This window comes from Thunnus albacares, chromosome 21, assembly GCF_914725855.1.
Source record: "Thunnus albacares chromosome 21, fThuAlb1.1, whole genome shotgun sequence".
In the NCBI taxonomy this organism is placed as follows: domain Eukaryota; kingdom Metazoa; phylum Chordata; class Actinopteri; order Scombriformes; family Scombridae; genus Thunnus; species Thunnus albacares.
This window is the reverse complement of record NC_058126.1, coordinates 24,904,099-24,929,496: the sequence shown is the minus strand read 5'-3', so window position 1 is coordinate 24,929,496 and position 25,398 is coordinate 24,904,099. Positions and strand designations below refer to the sequence as shown.

Sequence of the window (25,398 nt, the reverse complement as noted above, 5' to 3'; positions counted from 1 at the left end):
AAGAAGAACGACAGAAAAAAGGTTTAAGAACTCCCTGTTGGGTGATGATCTAACAGCTAAGTGGATTTTTGGACCTTCTGGCAGCTGATCTTCCCGCTCTGAGTCAGCAAAAGACTAGCAAGCCATTCAACCATCCAATACAGAGTGCAAGCAGCAGAGCAGTGTAAAGCTGTACATCTAAACATAAAGGGGTTTGCATGAAGAGAGGATGAGATGATGACTGCAAACACAGAGGAGGCAGAATATGTTTGAAAAGCAAACATACACAGCAGCATGCATTTGAATGAAACACGCACACACACACACACACACAGCAAACCAAGGTGTGACTCCAGAGTAAGACTGGGAGGTGTTGGTTCTTACTTGGAGGTAAGGCTTGGTCAGTGGCTGCAGGAAAATGGTTTAGGTCATGGCTGGGTCGAAGGACTGGAAGATGGCCAACAGGAGGGGAGAAGCCTGAGCCTACAGGACATCAGAGAGACAGTATGGGGTAAGTTACCATAAGGCTGGGGATAACACTATACCACTTGTCAGACTGGACGCCATACATTTAGGATGTGGAATCCCCACATTCCAGCAAGTGGGCAGTAGTGTGTTCTTTATGTGGTGAGCATTGACTGTATATAAATCTTTATATAAAGTCAATGGTGGTGAAGTGGAAAGTCAGGGTGTGGAGGATGGGTGGTGTATGTAGCATGGATGTAGCACATCCAGGTTGTATAGAGGGGAGTTCATAGTCTGCATCCAGTCGCAGTCCAACAGTTAATGTTTTTAACCATAGCCATGATCTAGCCCTAACCTTAAAGCAGTATTCATTGATGGCAACTTGGGGGCAGCAAACAAGCTGTAAACACAAAACTATTATCACCTTAATATGTTGAAATGGTTAACATCTTAGCAAACGGTTGCCTGTTCACACATGCACCTGAATGTAACGACATTAGCAATCGTTTAGAGAGATGTGTCCACCTGATAAATGTGAGTCCGATGCTAACTTTTTTTTAGCTCTGTGTTTGTTCTCTACCAACTCCTGGGAGGGTAATATCTGGCTCTTTAGCTGCTAAATGCTCCGCTATGTTCACCAGCTGGTCACTAACTTTGTCTGTCTGCTGTTTGGTGCTGGGCAGGTAGTGTACAGTAGGTTCAGCAGAGCTTTTTAGCAGAAAACAGAGGTTGATAAGAGCAGGCTGTCAACCAAAACAATGAGCTGAAAGACACTAAAATGCTCTCTAGAGCTGCAGGGACAAAAGCAATAGAAATATGAAACAAGGCAGGCAGAGAATAAAATTAAACAAATTCCACAAAAAAATATTCCTCATATATATATAATTACCTATTTTTAAGAGTGAATTATCAATAAAATAAGTTAAACAGAATCAAAGGGAATAATATTGATTATTGAGACGTTAGTGGTGAGAATTTTGTTTCAGAAGGAAATATCTGTGTAAATGTTTACATTTTAAGAAGGGAGAATTTCGAATGTGATGTGGGATTTTATAACACATTTTAGTGCATGTACAGAAAAATGATCTTAAACCAGTTATTTTAAAAGCAGGTATGGATTCAGTTCATTTGTAATAGCTCTGGTTATTCTTCCAAGTCTTATAAAGTTATGTCTTGGTAAAATAGAACAAAGTGAAGAAGGGAGAAGGTGATACTATAGTTGATAGTTCATATTAATACCTCTAAGTACTGTATAATTATGAAGATTGAATGATTTAGTGAAAACACTACACGATGTGTCCGAGGAGAAAGTTTCACATGAATGATGAATTTGCTGCGCATTCATCAATTACAAGCAATCCATTCCACATTTGACCCACTGTGTAATATATTAAGGATATTGATTAGTGCAGCTTTAACCATGCCTTTATATGCCATGTGCTGTGATTATAGAAAGAAATCATTTAAAAAACATTCAAACTGAACATAAACCAGGGTTTTCCAGAATTGACTAATATCAACATTGTGTCTGGTGATAGGGTTGGAGATTTAGATTAAACCACTGCATCTTAACACATCACTAACATCAGAACCAATCAGCCCAAACATGACACCAAACTCAACTGGCTCTATAAGTTTTAACTCTCACTGGCAGTCTGGACGTGTGATCCAGGTGAGGGGAGAATGCCTGTCAGTGCAAAGCGGAACTTGAAGTATACACACAACATGCTTTGAGATGTGAAGACCAGTCGGAGTCAGACTGATGGAACGTAATCCATTCAATGCTATCACGTTAATGAGACATTATTCCCTCTCAGAAACATTAGGGGGTAGAAACATTATCACCATCAAAGCAGCAGAAAAATATCTTTAACATGAGATTCATCATCGCAAAAGGCAGAAACATCACTGTCATCACAGCATGAAGAGAAGTCACAGAAACGGCATCACTATGAGTAATGTTACCAATTCCTGAGTAGAGATGTCTGAAATAACCTTTTAAAAACAAGCAAAACTGATCACAATGTGCCTCAATCAACGCAGATATACTTCATTTCCTTATAAAGCTCATTTTTGACTTGATAAGGACTTGACTGCAAATGTTTACTGACTTCAGCACAGAGCTTTAAATCCTCCTGTTCAGTACACACCCACAAGGCCAACACAAACTCCAACAGTTTAATCCTAAAATAACACAGCGCTTACCACAGCATTACTCACTCACTTCTTTGTTTACTCTGCTGCTCCTTGGTCTTCTACCATGTTTACATGCTGCTAGAGGAGGTGGAAAACCCAAAAAATTCTCCTCCGAACGCTGCATTTACAACAACAATTTGCATCGCAGCAGCTACAGTGTTTTACACCTGACAGAGGTTAGTTGAATGAGTGTGAACTGAGGGTTTAAGCTCTGAAGTGATGACATTTTTAACTCAATAAACCAGTGAAAACGATAATAAAAAACAGGCTCCAGTCTGTCATGCTAAATCTAGTTAAAGGCTTTCTCATAAATATGCACTGATTCATCTGTGTTCAATCATATTGTGTTCAATCATATTCGTAATATCACAACATTAACACCAAAGACTGGACCAGATATGATTTTTTAATAAAACCCAGAAGCTGATCTTGGCTTCTCGATGTGTGGACATTCTGAGGGTAAGCATGAAATTCTATTTTCAGAATTAAAAAAAAAAAAAAACAACTTTATGTGGCACATGTGCTAGTGTGTTGATGGGAGCGGGAGGGAAAACAGAAAGGAAAACCATATGAAAGAGCAAACCTGGCAGGAAGTCTGGCAGAGTGCCGATAGCGTTTCAGAGGAGTTTCATTTTGTTTCTGCAAAGACTGTCGGTGTGTGTGTGTGTATGTGACCTACTTTTCTACCACAGTGAACAACAGTCATTATGTAAAAAATGTACAAATACAGTATAAAATATGACAATTTATCCAGTAAAACAAGGCCAGTCAAACAGACTCATTTGACTGCAGGTTATATGAAGAGGTGTTCATCTTTCTACTGACATTATGCAGCTTGTTTAAGCATTTTGAAGTTAGTTATGTTATTTTTATTTAGAAATCATGCTATTACTTCGATTAAATTAACATAAAATGTTTCAACATATGTGTCCATAGCTTTATCTGTACTGTATCTTACCTCCTTTTCACACGGGATTCATAACATTTCTGTTATCATCTATCTGTTAAATGTTAATGTCTTTTGGGCTTTCATAATAACAATAACATTTTAACATAATGTGAGCATGGGGGATCCTCTCTACAGTACCTCTTCTTTTAATGAATTCCCTGATAAAGTTTCTGATCAATATCATCATTTATCAGACTGAAAATAGAATTTACACAGTGTGACAGCAGATATTACAGTAAATTCTCAAATAAAAGTAGGTGGCCAAGTTTCAAAAAATCAACAGCACCAACATATAACAGCAGGGTGGATCTGCCTTTACTTTAATGGCTAATTATAATGTACGTTTCCACAGCACTACAAAAACAGTCATGTAATACCAACCAATCTACTGCTTCTGATTTCCTTTTCAGAACTACTGATTTGATTCACTAATCATCTCTAATCACTTCCCCTTTGCTGTTTTTTTTTTTCAATCACTTAAGCTACAGTCTATTTAACTCAACTATTCATGCAGATTTTTCACATTAAAAGCTAACGAGGAAAGACAGGAATGATACCTCTCACACACCTATACAAGTAGTGGTGAGGTTTAGCATTTATAAGCAAGTATACGAACATTTATTAAATTGTTTGTAACACACTATAGGCTAATATACAATACCAGTCAAAAGTTTGGACACACTTTATCATTCAAGTGAATGGGAAGGTGTCTCCAAACTTTTGAAATATAAAAAATTAGGAATTAAGGACTTGCACTTGAGTTCAATAAAGGATACGACCACTATTTGAGAATTTACAGTAATTCTACTTGCATACATGCTGTTTGTAAAGTGTTTTGCTGCATATTCATGTTGTAAGGAGTTGGCATGAATGAAAGCTTCAGATTCAGTGAGACTAATGGTCTGATGATTGGTGTGGCTCACACACACACACACACACACACACACACACACACACACACACACACACACACACACACTCTCATGTTAGTACTCATTCCCTCTGACTCTCTTAACTATGACTTCTCTCTTTATTTCATATTTAGTCACATTTTCTCTCTCCTTCTCCCTGCAGCTGTCCCTCAAACCTGCAGGCTAATAGCCTCACCGCTGATAACGTTAGCTCAGAAACACTTTGACACTCATTCATGAGTTCCACATGAAAAACTGCAACCACATTTTTGTAATGAAGTGCATGTCAGAAACACCGAGCAGCATCTCCTTTAAAACCAATGCAGTGAGTATTAATTAAGAAGGACCAATAGGAAAGTGATATTTTATCTCACCGATGCTGTTCCTATCACTGGGCCCGGCCACTGCTGGCTCCCCATGTTCTCCTCTCCTGGACTCCTTCCACCTCCCCGCCCTCCTCTCTCTTCCTGCCCCGCCCCCCTCCTGGCCCTCAGGGCTGTGGCCTGCGTCGGGTACCGACTCGAAGGCGCTCTCCTCATCTTCGTCTTCATCCTGCGAGGAGAACACGGTGCTGCCGGAGAGCCGGTTGCTGTCCACTGAGGAGAGGCGGGTGTGGCTGCAGAAGCGGCCCCTCCCTTCATAGCCTGAGTTGCTGTAGCATGATGTACTGTAACAGGAAGTGCTGTAGCAGGAAGTGCTGTAGCAGGAGGTGTCGCAGAACTCGCACTCGTTTTCGCCCGGGGGTCTGTGGCTGCTCCCGCCAACTCTAGTTCCTCCTCCGTGACTGGAATCCCCCTCCTCGCCCTCCAGGCAGGAGGGGGAGATCCTCCTGACTGCTGTCTGCCCTCCACCTCCTCCTCCCCCCTCACCTTCCAGGAGCTGGTTTAGCTCAGAGAGGCGTTCAATGGAGAGGCTGCGGGGAAGAGAGCGACGGCAGCAGGGACCTGGACACTCTGGGACCTGCAGAAAAACACAGACATGATTTAAAGGGGCAGTGAGTAAAGTTTCTAATGTGAACCATTTTTGGTTTTTAAAACCATGAATTGTAGCAAACTTTGGACACAAGTTGTCATTTGTCATTTTGATTTGTTCCCAAGCTTCGAGGTGGAAGTTCTTCCTAATATCAGGTGTTCAGAAGGCAGATACCAGAGAGAGATGTATGAGAGTGGCATGCTGCTGATAGCCAGTAACTCTTTTGTTGAGACTGTGATGGACAGTGAATGATAACAGGACATAACAACAGAGGGAAATATTGTACTTTCTACTCCACTACATTTATTTGAGCTTTAGTTATTTTTCAGATGAAGGTTTGACACAATGGATAATATAACAAGCTTTTAAAATACAACACATTGTTAAAGATGAAACCAGTGGTTTCCAACCTTTTTGTCTTTTGACGTCTTACAAAAAGCAGTGTGTAGTCGGAGTCACATTTCACATGTCTATGAGTTGTTAACAGCTCCACCAAATAGTGATTTTTCCCTCTAAACTTCTCACATGCTTTCATTTCAATAAATGTTCAAATGATCCAATATTTCACCAAAAATCAAAGATTAGAGAAAAAGTCCAAAAACTGAAAACAGATTTGTGTGTCAGAACTTTGTTTTTTCTTCTTTCCTCTCCCATTAATCATCTCACCACCCCTCAGATTTATCTGCTGACTCTTTGGAGGGGCCCGACCGGCAGCTACAACAGTAACATGCTGCTCTAACACTGATGCTTCACTATTAATAATCTAATGATGTCATATATAATAATATATCAGTCAGAGGGACCAAACCACTACTTTTACTGCAATACTTTAACTACATCAAGCTCATGATACTTATGTACTTTTACTGTAGTAGGATGTTTCATTCAGTAGTTTTACTTGTAATGGAGTATTTTTACATTATTGCTACTCGATCTGAATACTTCTCCCACCACTGTCTGTTGTGAAAATGTAATTCAATTGATTGTGTCAGTTACAGGCATCAGTGTATTTTTGCTATCTGCTAAATTCTACATACCCATGTGTGTATTTATTGACAGTCCATCTGTGGCTCCTACCTGAGAGGGAGACTGGGTTGTATCCTCCTCGTCCTCATCCTCCTGCCCCTCCTCCTCTCTGTCTTTGGAGGTTTTAAGTGTTGGTGATGTGGAGGTGGTGTCTTGAGTTGTGCTTGTATTCTCTCCCTCCCCGGGCTCCTCCTCCTGGCTTGGAGCTCGTTGTTGGGCCGAGGGGAGGCTGTGGAGGAGGTGGTGGATCCGGATGTAGTGGGATCGTGGCGTCTCTGGCTCGCCGCAGGCTGACGCAATCACTGTCTCCAGCTCTGACACCGGCAGGGAGCAGGGGCGGTTTTTACGCCGCGAGGGACCATGGGAGTTGTAGTTTGTGAAGAGGGATTGGCAGGCGCAGGGGGTGGAGTGTCTTTCTCCTCCATCTGTCACTTCCTGAGGGGCCCCTTCAGCTGTTTCTACAGGGGCCTCCTGGGATGTGATGGCTCCCTCTGCAGGAGCCTCTGCGGTAGGAGCCTCATTGTTTGTAGTTCCTGCTGCAGGATTGTCAGAGTCTGGCTTTGGCTGGGTTTCCTCCCCGTCTTCCTTTTCTTCTACTGTTGCCTCCTCCTCAACATGTGATGCACACTCTTCTCTGTGCTCCTCCTCTTCCTCCACCTGCTGCCTCTCCTCCCCCGCTCCCTCTTCTACCCCCACTCCAGCGTTTTCCTCCTGCTGTTCAGCTGGGCCCTCATCCTCCTGCTCCGCCTGGGGCTCAGTACACGGGGGCTCTTCCCTCACTGTGCTCTCCTCCTCCATGGTGCCTTGCTCCATCTCTGGTGCCACCTCGGTCTCCTCCGTTTCAGCAGGTTGGACCTCCTCGGTTGTGGAGGTTTCAGCCGTGGAAGCCGGTGGGGCAGAGGTCTCAGGGTCAGGAGGGGCGTCCAGGGGGAGGTCAGGCATGTCGGGTCCCACACTTAGCGTGTCATCATCAGCCGCATCAGGAACATGGTTGACATCTGCTGCGTTTTGTCCTTCAGGGCAGGCTGCTTCTATGACCAGTGAGACCTCCTCATCATCTGAGAAAGGAACAATGCTGTTAATAGAAGGACAACGAGGACAAATCTACTGAAAGTTATTAAAGGATAATACATAACTTGACTGTGAAAACAATGGATGAGTCCAAAAGCAAAAAGAAAAGCTTAAATGTTAAGATCAGTTGGCCTCATGGAAGAATTGTTTATATGAACAGATTAGTTCTTCAGTAGCTCAACACGCAATTTAAGAGAACTTGCCACATTCATCAGTTTTCTCCAGGAGTGTGCGTCACTCCCTGCCTCCCTGCTCCAAGTCTATTTTTTTCTCCTCTGGTGCATTTAGTGAAGCGTAATCCACACAGAAAGCTGTTTAAATCACACAAATCTCCTGTTTATATGTCCTGAACATATTAACAGTATCTATATTGATTGATCAAGGCTGCCTGTGAGCTTATCTGTTTCACTACAGGCAGATTCTTCTTGCCTGTTATAGTGGGTGAGGAAATAAAATCAGTGAATCAATAAATACAAACAAGTCTGTGGAATGTGACTGAAAACTCTGTGAAAAAGCTTGTAAAAGGACCTTGAGTTAAGGTTTGTTTGTCAAACTGTTATTTCTATGCTGGAGAACAGACTTTCAGGCTCAAATGAGATCTGTCTTTGTTTGACTTATGAAACCTGAATGAGCAGCAGAAGATATGAGTTAATGAAATATGTGTCTGATACATAAATAACGGGTGTAGTCTGCTTACGTTTGCACAAACTTACTTCTCACAAGCTACTTGCTCCAAATACTTAAAATAAGTAAATAAGTCCTGATTTACTATCAAGTTAATAAGCTTAAAATATTGATGTTACTCAGTTGATGTGACGCATTTAGCTATTTTTACAGTTTCACCAGCCCAATACAGACACCAGCTCTCAGAAAAGCAGACAACAGAAAGTGAAGTTACCTACAGAACTAACATTAACTGCAACAGCTAATATAATTTAATATCATCTCCAGGTAATATTTGGTATTTCAGCCAGATAAAGTGATGCACATTGCTCTCTGTTAATAAAAAAACAAAATTTGATGTGAGACTTGTTAGCTTCACATCTTAGCGGATACAAGTATTTCATCAACTTGGAACTAGATCTAAAAAGCAATCAGCTGTCTGAATCCAGGCCAGCTCTTATCCTCTTTATATTGCATAGCCCTACTGAACAAGGTAATTACTAACATAACCCTAAATACGTCTTCAGGAATTACATTGCTTATAAAAAGTATTCATCCTTATTTGTGTCAATTTTTTTTACAACATTGAATCAAAGTAGATTTAATGTGGCTTTTATAACACTGATCAACAGAAAAAAGACCAGTTAATGTCAAAGTGAAATCAGCTCTCCATGTCAGTATTCAGTAGATGCACCTCTGGCAGCAGTAAATAGGACTATATCAGCTTTGCACATCTACACGCTTCCCCCTCGTTCTTCTTTCCAAAACAGCTGGAGCTGTCAGGTTGCATGTGGATTGTGAGTGAACAGTCACAAATACTAGACTCTGACTGAGCCACTTCAGCAGATTAACATTGTTGTTTTGAAGTCATTCCTGTTTAAGCTGTGGCTTTATGCTCGGGCTCATTGTCTTGCTGGAAAACAAATCTCCCAAGATGCAGGTTTCTCTCAGACTGCATCAGATTTTCTTACGTTCATTTTACGCTCACAGAGCTGTAGAGAAGCATCCCCCACAGCATGATGCTGCCACCGTCATGCTTCATGTTGTGTTTGCTATGTTTATGATTATGTGCAATGCAACATGGTGTCTAGTCACTCTCCCATAACACCACAACTGATGAAGCAATTAAGCCAACTATTGTTGCTTCAACAATCCTGCACTCCAAGAGATTTTCAGTATCTTTTGAAATTGAAAACACAAGTCAGGGAATGGATACAAGACAATCACATTGTCATGGAGTTGCTCTGAGTGTTCCTTTGTCTTCATGGTGGAGTTTTGCTATGATATTGCCCATCAAAAGTTGGATATTCCAGATACAGTTATATTTAAACCACATATACAGATGTATTTATACTACATTCAATTGAACCCCCTGTCTCCACACAGGCAATTTTCTATTTAACTACATATGTGACTTCTAAAACTAATTGGCTTCACCGGTGATGGTTTAGGTGTGTGTCACATCTTGCCTGGACTTTGGGTGTTTTTTTGGTCTTATGTTGTGTTCTGTGGGGTCTCCTGGTTTTGCACGTTTGTTTAGTCCCTCGGTTCATCATTGCATCATTAGTTTGTTGGGTTGTGTGCTTGGGTTTGTGTTTGTGGTTGGTTTTGGATGGGTTAGTGTAGATGGCATTGAGTTTGTTTTCTGGGTTTTTGTTCTGTTTCCCTTGTGTGTTCATGTACTCCTCCACACCTGCCCTGCATTTGGACTCGTTAGCCCTGCCCTGTGTTAGCCTCGTCAGCCCTGCCCCGCTCCCTGTGTGTCCTCAGCCAATCAGCTCCCTGTATGTTCATTCCACTCTCGAGTTCTCCACCCATCTCCCCGCCTGCACCTCATCTCCTTGTTAGTTCAGTTTCTTTAAGTTCTGGTTTTCTGTTCAGACCTTGTTGGATTGTTTTGTGTTGTTCCTTCTGCTAGTTCTGTTCAGCCCTGTTTACCTGTCCGTGACCATCCACAATTAAAAGAAAGAAACAAACAAATGAGTAGGAAATATGTATTTTGGAAATATTTCCATCCTCCCCAGTTGTTGATGCTTTAAAAGAGCTTCAAAGCACTTTTCCTCTGGTGAGAGAGATTACTTAAGAGCAAGGTTTTACAGCCTGTAAATATCAGCAGATTTCTTTAAGGCCAAAGGGAGGATTGAGAAAATGTCTGTCCGGGCTGCTAGATGGCGTGATGTCTTAAGTACCTGGATGAATAGAGGATGTCAGCTCAAAGCGGAACTGCAGCTGGCCACAGACGTGATCTGTTGGCAGCCTACGACCCAGAGAGTAACTCACCACCCGATCCCTGCAGACAAAAAGACAGTGACAGACGGAATAAAAGAGAAGTTGCTTTAGTTTTATTTATTTTGACCAGCAAGGACATGCAGCCATATGTACACATAGCTATTGAAATAATACCTAAACTCAGACAATCACAAGAGATTCAAACTGGCTACAACCACCCACACCCTTTATCTCATCGACTGTCTGTGTGGGCTTGTGTATGTGGGAAAGCTTCCACACCTCTACAGACATGAATCATCCAGCACTAGAGTAATATTTGGACTGATGACGAACGCGGTCCCACTGCAATCCAACTTCAAACAACAACAATAATGCATGAGTGTGTGTGGTATGTGTGTTTTACCCAATTGCATGTTTTTCCAGCAGCCTCTGGACAGGGACAGAGAGCTTCCCCAGGAAGCGCTTGATGATTGGCCGACTCTTGGCAAACTTATCCTTCACCTCGATCTCCAGCACATCAGTGGGCAGAGACACAAAGTTAAACCTCTGGAGAAACAGAGAAACACAGATCATGTTGCTCAGTGTCATTGTATTGGGATGATATTTGATATTTGTTACAGTTAGATCATAGTGTCTGTTTGCCAGTATATTAGCCTTTGATAGCAGACTATGAGGATATTAAAGTCTAAATAGTTTAGGGCAACCTTATCTTGTAGCAATCAAAATGCAGCCCAACAAGAAAACATTTCTATTAACTAACAAGACAAAATATTTGCAGTGAATGTGACAGGAAAATATTCAATCAGTGTTGGACAATATAATCTAAACTCAATGTATTGGCTGGTTAAATATTGGACAAGACAAAGAGTCTACAGAAAAGCTAGCAGCTCCGTGAGTTAGCATGCAATGTTCACCACTGCTTAATTTAGTGTGCTAGCATGCCAACATTTGCTAATTAGCATGTAGCACAAAGTACCGCTGAGATTAATGAGCATGTCATTAGTTTTACAGGTATTTAGTCATAAGCCAAAGTAGGGATGCACTGATCCAACTTTGTCTCTCTCAGTACCAATTCAGAATTATAAACTCAGAGTATCTGCTGTACCAAGTACCAACCCAATAAAAGCAACCCAAAGAATGTGTCTGATAATAGAAATACTGAATTTTATAATGACATTGACCAAGTATCTGTATTTAATGATCGATGACATGCAGTCGATACTTGATCCACTTAACAAGCCATTATCGGTATCAGTACTAATCTGGCATATTGGATTGGTGCATCACTAAACCAAAGTAATTGACAAATTAAAATTTTGATCTAACGATGACACTAGATAAAAGTTAAGTGATCACCAACATCTGTGTTCAAATTACAGGAGAGTCTGGGGAGGCTTAGCTCCCCCAAGAGTCTTTGGCTCCAAACTAGTTTTGATGTTACAAATCATGCTCATAGGTACATGTCTTCAACTCAGATTTAAGGTTAGAACAGAGAAAGACGGTTTGTGTCTTGCACCCCACGTGGTGTTGTTGGATCAAATTCCAAACCACCCCTACCTCCTCCCTACGACTCCTTTGTTGGCTTTGAATATCACATTTCTACAGCTGTTACATTTCCTCATAAAGTACTTTGAAAAGAACTACCAGTAGTATATAAATGTATTTTGTCAGAGACAGGGTCATTTCATGATAAACCTGCCCATTAAATGAACTCATGAAATGTCCAAAATGGAAAGTATTCACTGTGTGGGGTGAATGAAAGTGCTCGGTCAATCTCAAGGCAATCTGCTCATAAGACTGTAGATTGTCATCAGATTCAACTGACCAGAAAAAATACAGCATACAGCCTTGTACACTGTAATACCACTAAATACAAAACCCTGCAGTAAATTCCCTCTCTGTGCAATTTATAATGTTCAGTTTTTGTTGATACAGTGTCATGAAGAATAAGCTTGTTCATCTCTTTCTAAATCTGTTTGGGTTTGGAAGCCTATCTACTACTACTCGGTTGCCAATTTGTGGTCTCCTTTACTGAAGCTACAGCGTTATGATGGATTAAGATATCTTTCCAGAGCCTAAATTAGAGTTTATTCTTCTTTCTCCAAGTCAATTAGAGATGTATGTGGTTTTAGTTTTGATGAAATAAATAATCTCCCTCCCTTCCCCTCCGCCCCCATCGCTCTCAGTGGGGGTCTGATCACAGTCCAAGCTTCTTAAGAGTCACTTTAGAGTCTGGGCATTTAACTGTCCAAATCCTCCAACGCTTTGCCACTCTTTCCAAAAATAAAATTCAGAGGCAAACAGTGAATTCAGCTTAAAGCCCTTTGAGACATGGTTCTTCATTTCTGGTATCAAAATTTGTAAATGCTTGAATGAATATTGGTGCAAATTACTGTATGAGCTATTAGCAGCTTTAATCCAAAAACATCCACACTAGTACTGCCCTTCAAAAACAAACTGTATCCTGGTCAAACGTGAACACATGAATAATTCAAAGAGGTAGCAACTCAGTGTGTCAACACAAATATCCCTCTTTCCTTCCTCTTTATCCTCAGCTCTCCTTCCAGACTGCTCTAAACATCTTCCTAAGCAGGAAGAATATTACAACACAGACCAACTCACAAACTCCTTCATTTAGATCACTGCAGTATATAGTTGTAATCTCTAAATTAAAGTCAGTGTGGTCTAGTCTTTGGAATTCTAGTCTTAGTATTACTTATTACTTTGTAATCGTCATTAGTGGTACTTTTGCACATATACCTACTGCAGTATTATTATTATAGTAAATGTTAACTATGACTGTATAGTATTATTACTATTACTTTTTATTGGTATTAATTATATAATTATTGAAAAATTGGATAACTACAGTACCACAAACTACCTATTTGTGCTGATATGTATAAAACTTCTGATAGTCCTAAGAAGAGCAGGCATGAGGAGCTTCGTATTAAGCAGTTAAAAGTGATATAATAGATTAACCATTTAATGTGTTAACCTCCTGTGGACTTAGGAACAATAACACTTATGTCTGTGCATCTGATTGTATTCATGCTGAATCCATCATGTTATGAACTGGATGATTTTAACTTTTTCATGTTTTGTGGGTATTTGTTTTTTTAATAATTGTATATTTCTAAAATATGAAAAGTGTGTGTCCTCTGCCTCTGTGCATGTTATGCAGACATCCAGTTTGACTTAGGAGGCCTCTTGAACTTTATTAAATCAGTTGGAGCTGAAACAAAGTCTGAACAATGAAAATGTTTATGCATGGAACTAAATGTCATTTTTAGAATTTTTAAGTGAGTCAGACCAGCAAAAATGTACTCTGAGCAGTTCTGTATATATTGGCTCTTATTTGAGAAAATGATTTGTTAAAACATAACATTACATAACTAATCATAAATAACATTGTACAACAAACCCCACAATAAATATATTGGTGTATAATTCCAACACTGTTTCTTGTTTAACAAAGCCACTGACATGTTGTCACTTCCTCTGTCTTACAAACCATTACCTCCAGTCCACAAGCAGATATCTATAACAACTCCATGCCTGGGTAGAGTAAATACATTTGTGAGAATGCATGTTATGTTTTCTAAATGGACCTACTTCATCTTTCTATTTAGACAATTTCTAACAAAATTCTGAGCATAGAGCTGCAAGAACTTTTATAAAATGGTATTTTTATAACATCATAAATGTGTAAACATCTGAGTCTGGTGCTTTAGGGAACCTTTCTGAGGCAGTTCTTTACAGCAATAGACAGGCTCCGCTGTGGTACAGAACAAGCCTGAAGCAGACTCACAGTGCTTCTATGATTTGAGATTTATTACTGTAATTTGGCTATTCTGTCTTGTTGGGTTTAACAGCATCATATAATATTTTCCTTGTAAAGTAAATTTCATTTATTGTGCTTACTCCCAGAGGCCAGAAAACAGCATGAATCCAAACACACTAGTATGTAAAAACACATTATTTCTTTCTGTAACCCAAACTGAGATAACCCCGATGACATCACTATGACATCAACAGGGTTATTTTATCAGACTTGACAAAGCACAGACTCAGACTCAGGCACAAACATAGACACGCTGTTTTCACAGGCCAGAGTCTAACTGACTGAACTCTTCCTTTATCCTACATGTTTTCAGCCATTATCATATTTCACCCGAGGGACTGATGCTGAAATTTGCATTGACAGTGCAACTGAGCTGTATTTTAGCCAGTGTGTGTGTGTGTGTGTGTGTGTGTGTGTGTGTGTGTGTGTGTGTGTGTGTATAATCATACTGGCTGTATTTGGTTTTCTGATGTGGTTGACTGTAAATATGTGTTCTACAGTTGAAGTGGCTTGTGATATTTACTTTTCAGTCCTGCTGGAGGACAGACAAACATAAAAAGGAAACAGATATGGAGGAATACAGGGCAAGTAGGGAGGAGGAAATGAGGGACAGAGCACATTGAAATTTCAAAAATGCATCTGGTTGCATGGGATGAAATGAAATGTGGTGACACTGTAGTGCTGAGAAGGTAGAGAAATAAGGAGAGGAAGGCAAGAAAGGCCAGGCTGTGGAAATCAGTGTGCATGGTGATAAAGGAGGAGGATGAAAAGGAGTCCGAGTGAATAATTTACAAGATGAGCCAGAAGGGAGCAGACAGAGGATAAGTGTGTGTTTGTGCGTGCAGGGTGCGGGACAAACTCGATGAACGAGCAAGAGAGGAAAAGGTTGGGAGGAGGAGGAGGAGGAGAAGAAGGAGGAGGAGGAGGGAGTGTGTGTTGCTGCAGCAGAAGTGTTCATCTGTAGGAAGAGCAGTGAAATGAAGCTGTAGAGGAGAAGGACAAGAGAGGATAGGAGGAATAAGAGGAAGAGAGATATGAGGAGAAGATAATAAGGGACGCTGAGATCTATTTTAAAGAAACTGTTCAATAAAAAAGTTCTTTGATTCATGCTAATAAAGAATAAGACACATTGATCAAATAACTCACAAGAAAGTGTTGTGGGACCTTTAAGAGCAGCTCTCAAGTGATCATACAATTAATCACATGTATGTTAAAAAAAAGAAAACTCAATCACATGCATAATTTTAAAGGGGTACTACACCAATATAGTATTACTCCTCCATAAATTGGAGACTTGCAAGAGACAGATTGCAAAAGAAAAGTCAAAAGCAGCAGAGACAGAGATGTCCTGACTTTTAGTGCCTAGTATGAGTCAAAAAACACTGGCTTCTACATTTCCAATGTCATAACCTGGCAGTCAGTGCATTTACACAATTGTAGTAACCTGGTTACTGTAAATACACGTATACATTTAGCAGATCAGTGCCAAGATTTCTCTATTGAAATTGTGGCTTAATGATTTTAAGTGTGTTAATGGTAGGAGGGGGGAGGGTGTGTGTGAGCACAGGATAGATGATCATGACACATTTCATTGACGACCTGCATCACAGTCACATGTTTTGGCAAAAGTTCCACCATCGGAGCTTGATGCTTAAGTTGCTTTAAAGATCTTCTGAATGGCTGTTACTGCCACAATAAACAAATATGACTTTAACATGCAGTTTAATACAAGATTATATATAGTGTGATATATGACTGTCCTAAGTAATTTAATAGAGGATAGGGTACACGTTAATCCATATGATGTAATGGTATGTATGTTGTATCACAAAAAAAGCAGAAAATAGCAACATGCTTTGTTTTTTATGGGTTGCATGTTAACATGCTTTTATTGTATTGCATGTGGGTACAGTGCACCATTTCATCAGAATGACAACTGAGAGTTGAACTACACGAATATAAAGCCTGGAAGAAGTCAATGTTTTTTTTCCTTCTTCACCATACTGCACAGAACATATAACCATCATAGTATTACAGCTTTGTGTCCTTTACCTCTATTCCATCCTGGCCTGATATTACAGGAAGCATAGCACATTGATGTCACTATCATTGAGCAAGAGAGAGGAGGTAAGGAGATCACTTTGGTGTACATGATTCTTCAGTCAGGATCACAGCTACAGCAGCTGATGTGGATGTACAGTAAGCTCAGTTCTGCACTGGGGCCCAGTGATATTATTACTGCACTACTGTAACTAACTGTAAGCCAGAGCCTGTTCTGATAAAAGATATTATCTCTCTGACATATGAAAAAGTAGATATGTAGGTATGTACGCCACATGCTATCCCTTCATCAGTGTGAGCTGAAGTGTGGCAACTGACAAGAATGAGACACAGTATCAGTTTTCATGCCTCTCTCCATATGAAAGCTATTGATTCTTATACAGCGATAAAGGTCATTTTATACGGGCTGTCTAATGGGTTTTATATTTGTAATGTTACATCTACAATACATTTATGGAAAGGTTAGCATGTTGAGGTTTGGTGTGGCCAAAAAGGAAGTGTCACTAGGGGTCAAAATCATTTTGAGAGGACCTGATTTTGGTCGTGGGTTGCTATTTGCACACCACTATTTTAGATGTAATATTATAGTTTAACATTTTGTCTATAAAATGTGCATGCCCCTCTTTTAAAAACAGTATTTTTGGATAATCTATTCTTGATAACTGTCTTTGTGATTAAGGGCATTGATATACAGTTGCTTTGGTCTGAACCCCGTGGATGAGTTGGTAAACTTGCGTTTTCCCCATAAACTGCATATGTATAAAGATAGATATAGTGAGTTTCCTGTACTTTTAGCTATTAGTTGGCATGTGACTGCTGGTTACCATACATTCCCTGTGTTGGCTGTGCACACATCCTCAGGAAATAAAGGCCTTATGGTCAGCGCCATCTTTTCTGTTTGGAGCCAAGATGCTCTGGAAACACGCTGCGCTACCTTGGACTCAAGCTAACACTAGTTTATTGGGAAAACCGAGTGCTACACACTTGGGCTAATGTTAGCTTTACCTGGATTGTGCTAATAGGGCAGGTATTGTAATCAAGTAATGTTAAACTTTGTGAAATATTGCAACAATAATCCAACTCAGTGTGAGTCCTGGAGCTGGGGAGAGCAGCAGGTGAGCCAAACTGTCAATCACAGCTGTCAATCAACACCCACATGGCAGACATCAAAGCTACTATAAGTCTTTAAATCTTATTAACGGAGCAATAATTTTCAAAATGACCACAAGCACACCTATTAGAGGGCCCAAATTTAAGTTGATGCTTTTTGAATGGAAGTAAGTTGTGGGCTGTTGGTGGCATTCCACTTGAAGGTACTTCAGCACTGACTTCAATGTGGTAGTTGCTACTTGATTTGGTTTCTTTTCACACAAAAATATTCAAGCAAACCAAAATGCATCACTAAAAGTCACATGAGAACATTCACTCCTCTCATTGGTCAGATGTGTCTGGGGCAGGCATGAGAATATAAACACAGAAAGAAGGTTCTATCTGTCCAAATATTAAGAAGGCATACTGTTGCTCATCCATTCTCCGGCTAACTGCTAGCAACTGTTGATTCACTCATCCGCATCCCAGCATGCAACTCGCACCTGGCTACAGGAGCCATTTAGATGAAACCTGCAGAGTACGCCTTGTACTGTAGTTGGGTCAGATCCAGATCGGATCACTGTAGAATTTGTTTGTGTTAGGAATGAGACCAAACTGTCTTGATGTGATTGTTTTGGTCCTCACCAGAGTTGATGTGCTGAGATCTGCCCAAACTAATCATACCAAGGGGGAAAACCACCACTGGTCCCATTAAACTGGACAAAACCCTCTATGTCATAATAGTTACTGGAGATTTCATTGTCTGGGTTATATTTCTCATGATAGGGTTAGGATTACAATTAATGTAACTGTAGGGAAGCATTTAGGATTAAAACAGAAGTCATAGTTGGGGTTAGGACTGCGGACCTTACTCAACAGCAGTGCAAGATAGGTGCATGTCATGTAAGCCTATTCATTAAAATGCTTTTAAGGTTCTAGTTATTTCCATTACATTTGAACAATAAACTGACATTATATGAATAATGACATTATTCAGATCAAATCTGAGCATCCACTGATTATTTTTAACCTCTGTGAGGGGCGATTGCTCCTGTTGTATCTCCATTCTCACTGTAAGTCACACATTGCAACTCCACAGGCTTTTCTTTCAGAACCAATTTCCAAAATGTCCATTCACAGAAAATTCCAATTGCAAATGTGACCATTAGGCCAGCTCATTGTACCCTGAGGTGAAGGAGCATACTGAATTGAAATAAAACTCACACAGAAAATGTATGCGGTTCCCAGACACAAAACTAAGTAAAAGTAGTACTAAAAGTATCTAGACATGATATCGATAGAAGCTCAATTGAAAAGCTGCAGCTAATTTCATTTTGACATGCAGGACAATTATAAGGGGATCTCTGAGACCTGCACCTGACTCCTGGATTGGATCAATATTTGACATTACCTCATTAATGAATGTTTAAATAAAATGATGGAGTATTCAATCAAAGTACAGACGATTATCCATGTCCAAAGCTTCTAAAACTTCCCTTAGACTGCAGAAAAGTAAAACTCTACGTATCATTCTCATAAATTAACAATCAATCAATCCTTATTGGATCCAGCACATTAGAAATAAATGGTATTAAGGTCAATATTGATCCAATATTATGGTAAAGGAAGATAAATATCATATCAAAAACATCATATCATCACTATTTATAGAATACATCTTCAAAAAGTATTCTATTCCATCTACATTCTACTTTCCAGGATAGTGTAGAGGTTTTCAGGGATCCATTCTTTCCATGGAATGTTTTTAATATGTCAACCTTTTATTTTGGTACAAAATGATTCAGTATCACATCCTAAATATGCGCAGTCCTGAACTGCAGTATGAATAGTGTGCTGACTGAGCCAGCATGCTATGGACACCCATTAGAGTTATACTGTGCATTATAGCCAAGCAAGCTGAGCTCCACTCAACATGGAAGCTGTTTGATTTAATGCAGTGTCCCTCTTGGCAGCATCCACTCAGCTCTAAGCTACTTTCCTTTTCCAGAGTATGGAGTCTCCTGAGGGGCATAATAAAAAGTAGAGACTGTGCAGGGGGATAGCTAGCTGTAGAGCACTCTGAGACACACAGAAAACAGCTTAAGATTATGCAAACACGTGGAGTAATTTCCTGTGTTGTTATGGTCTGACCTGTCCATTCATTAGTCTCATCAGTCATTAGTCTCTCTCATTTCATGATCTCCCTCAAGACCTGTTCTGAAATATGCAGAATTACAGAACAGGTCAACAATAACTATGAAAGAAATATAATAGTAATTCATGAGCCACATGACAACACAGTTGATTAACTGTAGCAGACCCAAAGTAGAGATGGCTTTTTTCAATTTTATTTTCTATGAAAACAAGCAACATATGAAAGAGCACAAGATAATAGGCAAACCAAACTCAAACAAGCTGATATAAAAAGAGAGAAAAAAACGCAATACAGCAGCTACAATAACAAGAACTACAAAAGAGCAATCAAACCAATAAACAAATAAATGAAAAATGCATAAAGTTTGGCTTAGATTTCCTTATTGCAACATGCATGCGTTTAGGTAGGTGTGTTTGTGTGGGTGAGTGTTCAGTGTGACAGAGGGAGACAGAGCATAAGAGGGGGACAGAATTAACCAGAGGAGGAAAGAGAAAAAAATAGATAAATAAGTAAATAAAAGATAATATAGCAACAATGCTATTGGAGGGCACCTCTGGCTGGGCTCCAAGGACAAAGAGCCACTGGGGTGGATCTGGAGCAAAGTAGAGATGGCTTATTGGAGCCAATGTCCAATGGGTATGAATATGGGTCATCTGAGCCCTGAGCATCTGTACTCAAAATGTTTTGAGTACATCTGCAAGACTCAGACAAGTAAGATTGATGCATCTCTAACAAGGGAGATAAACAACTTGTATGCTCACTTTGTGGCCATCGGCAGTCAGCAAGCAAACAGCTGAAGCTGAGGTTAATGGATGGGTGGGTGCACCTTTCACACTTATCACCCTCTCTTAACATGTCAGGAGGGCTTTCAAGTGTGTGAACAACAAGAAAGCAGCAGGACCAGACAGTATCAGTAGGCAGGCCCTCAAACTATGTGCTGACCAACTAGCGCCGGTGTTCCCAATGATATTCAACATGTCCCTGGCTCAGTCTGTCATACCCACATGCTTCAAGGAGTCTGCCATCATTCCTGTGCCCAAGAAAACAAGACCAGCCTGCCTGAATGAGTACCGCCAAGCGGCACCTACCTCTGTAGTGATGAAGTGCTTTGAATGGCTGGTCAAGGATTACATCTGCTCCTCACTACCTAGCACACTGGACCCAGTACAGTTTGCCTTCTGTCCCAACTGATAAACAGAAGATGCCATAACACACATCCTGCACACCACCCTATCTCATATTGACAAGAAAGAGCTATGTGAGATTACTGTTTATTAAGTACAGTTCAGCTTTCAACCCCATAGTTTCCTCCAAGCTTATCACAAAGCTCAAGGACCTGGGATTTAACACCTCACTGTGCATGTGGATCCTTGACTTCCTGACGGTCAGACCCCAGGTGGTGAAGGTAGGTGGACACACCTCTTCTACCCTCATCCTTAACACAGAGGAACCCCAGGGCTGAATTTTGAGCCCCCTGCTGTACCCCCTGTACACACACGACTGTGTAGCAACTTTCGACTCCAACACCATCATCAAGTTTGCTGAGGACACAGCTGCAGGTCTGATCACAGATAACAATGAAAAGGAAGTAGAGGACCTGACTTGCTGGTGTCAGGACAACAACCTACTCCTGAATGTCAGCAAGACTAAGGAGCTGATAGTGGACTTTGGGAAGAAGCAGGGAAGGAACTACAGCCCACTTAATATCAACAGGTCCTCGGTGGAGAGGGTGGACAGCTTCAAGTACCTTAGTGTCCACATCACCAAGGGCCTGACCTGGGCGCTGCATACTGACTCAGTGGTGAGAAAGGCAAGGCACAGACTGTTTCACCTCAGGCGCTTGAGGAAATTCCGTGTATCCCCTCAAATACTGAGGAATTTCTACTCCTGCACCATTGAGAGCAGCTTGACAGGGAACATTACTGGTGCGGAAACAGCACCAAACAGGACCACAAGGCCCTGCAGAGTGGTTTATTTGGCTGAACATACAATAGGTGGTGCTTTACCCTGCCTAAAGATATTTACAACAGGTGCTACAAGAAAAAGGCTAGGAGATCATCCCAACCACCTGGATAACAGCCTATTCCCCTGCTGCGGTCAGGATGAGGTTACCGGATACACCAGGCCAGCACCGAGAGGCTCAGGAAGAGCTTCTGCCCTCAGGCCACTAGGATCTTGAATGAGGTCACTGCTTAAGACTCCCACCCCAACTATTCCTATTCCACTCAAACTCTTTTAAATGCGCAACTTGAAGGAACTGGTGGAATTACATTTTACTGTGATTGTACCTTATATAATTACAGGTAACAAATAAACATGATTGATTGATTGGTTCTTCATAAAAAAAGCTTTTTCTGTGGTTTTTCAACCTGATTGAATCATGAGTTCCAGTAAAAACTGACATCAGTCTACAGTAAAAGATAAGATAAAAACAGACACACAGTTTTCCTCTACAGTTATACACTTCAATCTTTTTTGAATTTTTATTATTTGTCCTAAAAATCCTCAACTGGAATTTTTTAATGATATAACAATCTAACTATGACGACAGTATAAGTATAATAAGTATAATAATACCACCATGATTACCTCACTGTTGAAATCTTTTTTCATAACACATAATACAGTTTGGTATAATATCTCTTTTGCTCCTGATAATCTGTCAAGAGGTTTCTCATCAGGAGGGTTTGGAACAAATCATTGTAAAAGACGGTTTTGAATGATGTGGATATTAGTCCACATTAGCTATGAAAGTTAGAATATGAAAATAACTGGTCTTTTCTTTCTGATTTGTCCTAATAGAGCATACTGATGGCTACTCAGAGGCAGGAATGACAGCAGCCCTCAATGACACTGATTATGATGTACTAGCAAATCTAGAGCACTGTATTAGGTTATATGACAGGGGCTGACATTAGTGATATTACTCACCTTAAATGTTCCTCTTATGACATTGCGCCTGAAACTATGAACCATTAGTTATAAGTAGAAAGATCATTAAGGAATGGTGGAAATAAACCAAGATGGTTGGAATAAAGTGGTACTGACACAAGAGTGTAGGACATTATAATAAATGCCTGGAATGAGATAACTGTAACAATAACGCCCACGGGAAAGCTGACCACTTCTGTTTTCAACTAAAATCAGAATAAAACAGATACATTAATGTGTGTAATCACTGTAAACAGGTTACAATGTCCTTTATTTTAAAAGACATCCTTAATTATCACTTATTAATATTTTAAACTCAAACACTCATCTAGCCTGCATCTTCAGGACCTTTTTCCAGCTGAGCCCTGACAAATATACTGTATAATATTGTTTTGCATAATGTTTGAAATATTTTATGTATTTAGAAATTCCTCTAGTCTAGTAGATTATTATATTCAAAATCCATTGCTCATGCCATGAATCAGCCATCAGCCATGTCTACAACAGAATAGATTTGGCAATGAACTTTCTAGAAACGGACGTTTTTCCAAGGAAAAGTCCTAAATAAGAAAATCAATAGACTGATCTTGTTTCTCCACAAAGCAAATGTGATTTCCATGGATTAGATTGATCCTCTTACTCTACTGCTGAAACCAAAGGCGCACCCACTCATCCCTCTTCTGTGTGGTCTGTTGTTCTGTGTTTATACTAGAAACTTATGAATTTTAGAACATACTTTCAATGACAAATTGTCCTGGACTACTATGCTGAAGGAGGACTATTGTTTGCTCTTCATCCATGCATATAAAAACAGCTAAACCAGGGTTTCTGAAATAGACAAATGGCCTGATTACTGTATTAATCCAAAGTCTCATTCAACGACCTGTATGCATCTGTAGAATCACAATTGGTGTGACACAACAGTACTTTCAGTCGTTATCCATGTAATTGGTTATTAGTAGGAATGAGTGCAGGATTAATGTTGACTGTCAACCATTTAAATATTCCTGAAAATGTTCACTTAGAGAATATTTTTACATAATCTTATCCAAAAAAATGAGCTCTTCTCTCAAGCTAAACCCAAACAGTGAAGTGTATTTCAGTGAGCAGGTGAGTGAATCCAGCTTCAGCAGCTGTGGTAATGCTATGTGAGCAGGAACAATGAAGTGAGCAACTGCCAGAATTTCTAACAACTGGATTCACTGTGGAGAGTCAGTCTGTTGTATTACTGCAGAGCAGAGTGATACGAGCACTGTGTGTTATCTATTACAGTCTGATATAAACAGATAAACGTTTCATTTTCTGCTAATCTCCGGATGGATGAGAACACCCCCTGTAACCAGCTGTGCACATTAAACATGGTGACAGTTATAGTCTGAGAGTGTTTAGAGGATAACGTTTTTTAAATGTATGAAAATGAGACTAAAATATCAAAATGAAAACATATGCCTGAAATGTGAATAATATTGAATATACATCAACAAAAGACACATTAAATCACAATCAGGTCCCAAAATTTTGAGTCTGTGAAAGACTAAAAACTGCAGGAGTCCTGCTTTCAAGCTCCTTTCACAGTCAGAGACAATCATTGTCTACAGATAACAGAACACATGCACACATATTTCTGCCATCCATCTTCCATCCAAATGAGAATCATTCTGAACATTTGCTTCTTTCTCTTTGTTCTAAGTGCAATTGTTCATTTCTACTTGTTCAATAACATCAGGAGACTTTAAATGTCTGTGAGGTTTTAAGTTGGTTTACAGAGGACTGCATTTGGCGTGTATGATGAAGAACACAGATGACACAGGAAGCAATATGGATACAGATAATGAAGTTTGAATAATTTACATTTCTAAATATAGCACGGAGATGGCTAAATGCATGTGTGAGAGACAAAGTGTTCTCTCTGTCCTCTGTGTGTGTGTGTGTGTGTGTGTGTGTGTGTGTGTGTTTTTATGTACGTACCTCTGTGCTCCATTGTGGGTTGACTGTGTTGCAGACCACGCCGGAGCGTTTCTCCTGGCCATGGTGCGGCAGCGAGGGGAAGATGCTGTGTTTTCCAGGCTGGATGGAGAGCTTCAGGTACGGGTCGGGATTGAAGAACATCCCCTTCTTCAAACCAACTGCCTGGAGGTCTGAAGCAAAGACGGAGGAGGTTATGTGAAATAGGGACGACATGTCTTGAAGATGAGAAAAGTGGTCACAGACAGAAAAAAGTTCTTCAGGCACTCTTACGTAGACAAAAGGTGGTTTTTATTCAAGGGTTTATGAAATTAAAAGGAGATACTCTGGGCTGCATCTACCATACAGTCCAATTGTTTTAAGACCCAGTGATTTAGAGTAAATATATTTAAATGTAACTAAATGTAATGTTGGCAATATAAATAAAGAACTCAGTATTTCTCTACAATAAGTTTATTCCAGGCATTATGGAGAGAGACTTTAAACAGCATTTTATTGGACATATCCATTACATCTTATACAATTTTTCTGATAACAACATTATCTGTTCTCAATTTAAATAAAACTTCCAGAAACTATGATTGAGCAGCTATGGTAAAATTGTAACTATAAAAAAACATTTAGAGAAGGGGGTCGAGTGGTTGTTTGGACTGAAATCTCAGCTACGGCCCTGGATGTGACCTCAAATGACAGAACTGTGAAGCTGCACCGACACGCTTTTTCTGTACATTTTGATTACACATTTATGAGTATGCCAAAAATGATTGATTTACGTTAATAATAAATCCAGAGAAATAGAGTTACACTTAATTACATTTTTGATCCTTCTTCTAGAAAGATGAATCCAGCTCAGAGCTGCCTCCAGCTGGAGAGAAGTACTTGTGAGGCTGAC

The 25,398-nt window shown here is 40.0% G+C and overlaps 1 protein-coding gene across 2 annotated transcripts in view; it reads right to left on the bottom strand.

Annotated features, from left to right (window-relative positions):
• LOC122972616 (E3 ubiquitin-protein ligase HECW1) overlaps positions 1 to 25,398 on the bottom strand; it is an 81,633-nt gene that overhangs the window by 29,253 nt on the left and 26,982 nt on the right. For both annotated transcript variants that reach the window (XM_044339854.1, XM_044339855.1), the window contains 6 exons: positions 24,510 to 24,679; positions 10,865 to 11,007; positions 10,422 to 10,522; positions 6,550 to 7,556; positions 4,875 to 5,460; positions 364 to 462 (listed from right to left, as the gene is read on the bottom strand). In XM_044339854.1, coding sequence (XP_044195789.1) covers positions 364 to 462; positions 4,875 to 5,460; positions 6,550 to 7,556; positions 10,422 to 10,522; positions 10,865 to 11,007; positions 24,510 to 24,679 — 2,106 coding nt within the window. The remainder of the gene's footprint in view (positions 1 to 363; positions 463 to 4,874; positions 5,461 to 6,549; positions 7,557 to 10,421; positions 10,523 to 10,864; positions 11,008 to 24,509; positions 24,680 to 25,398) is intronic.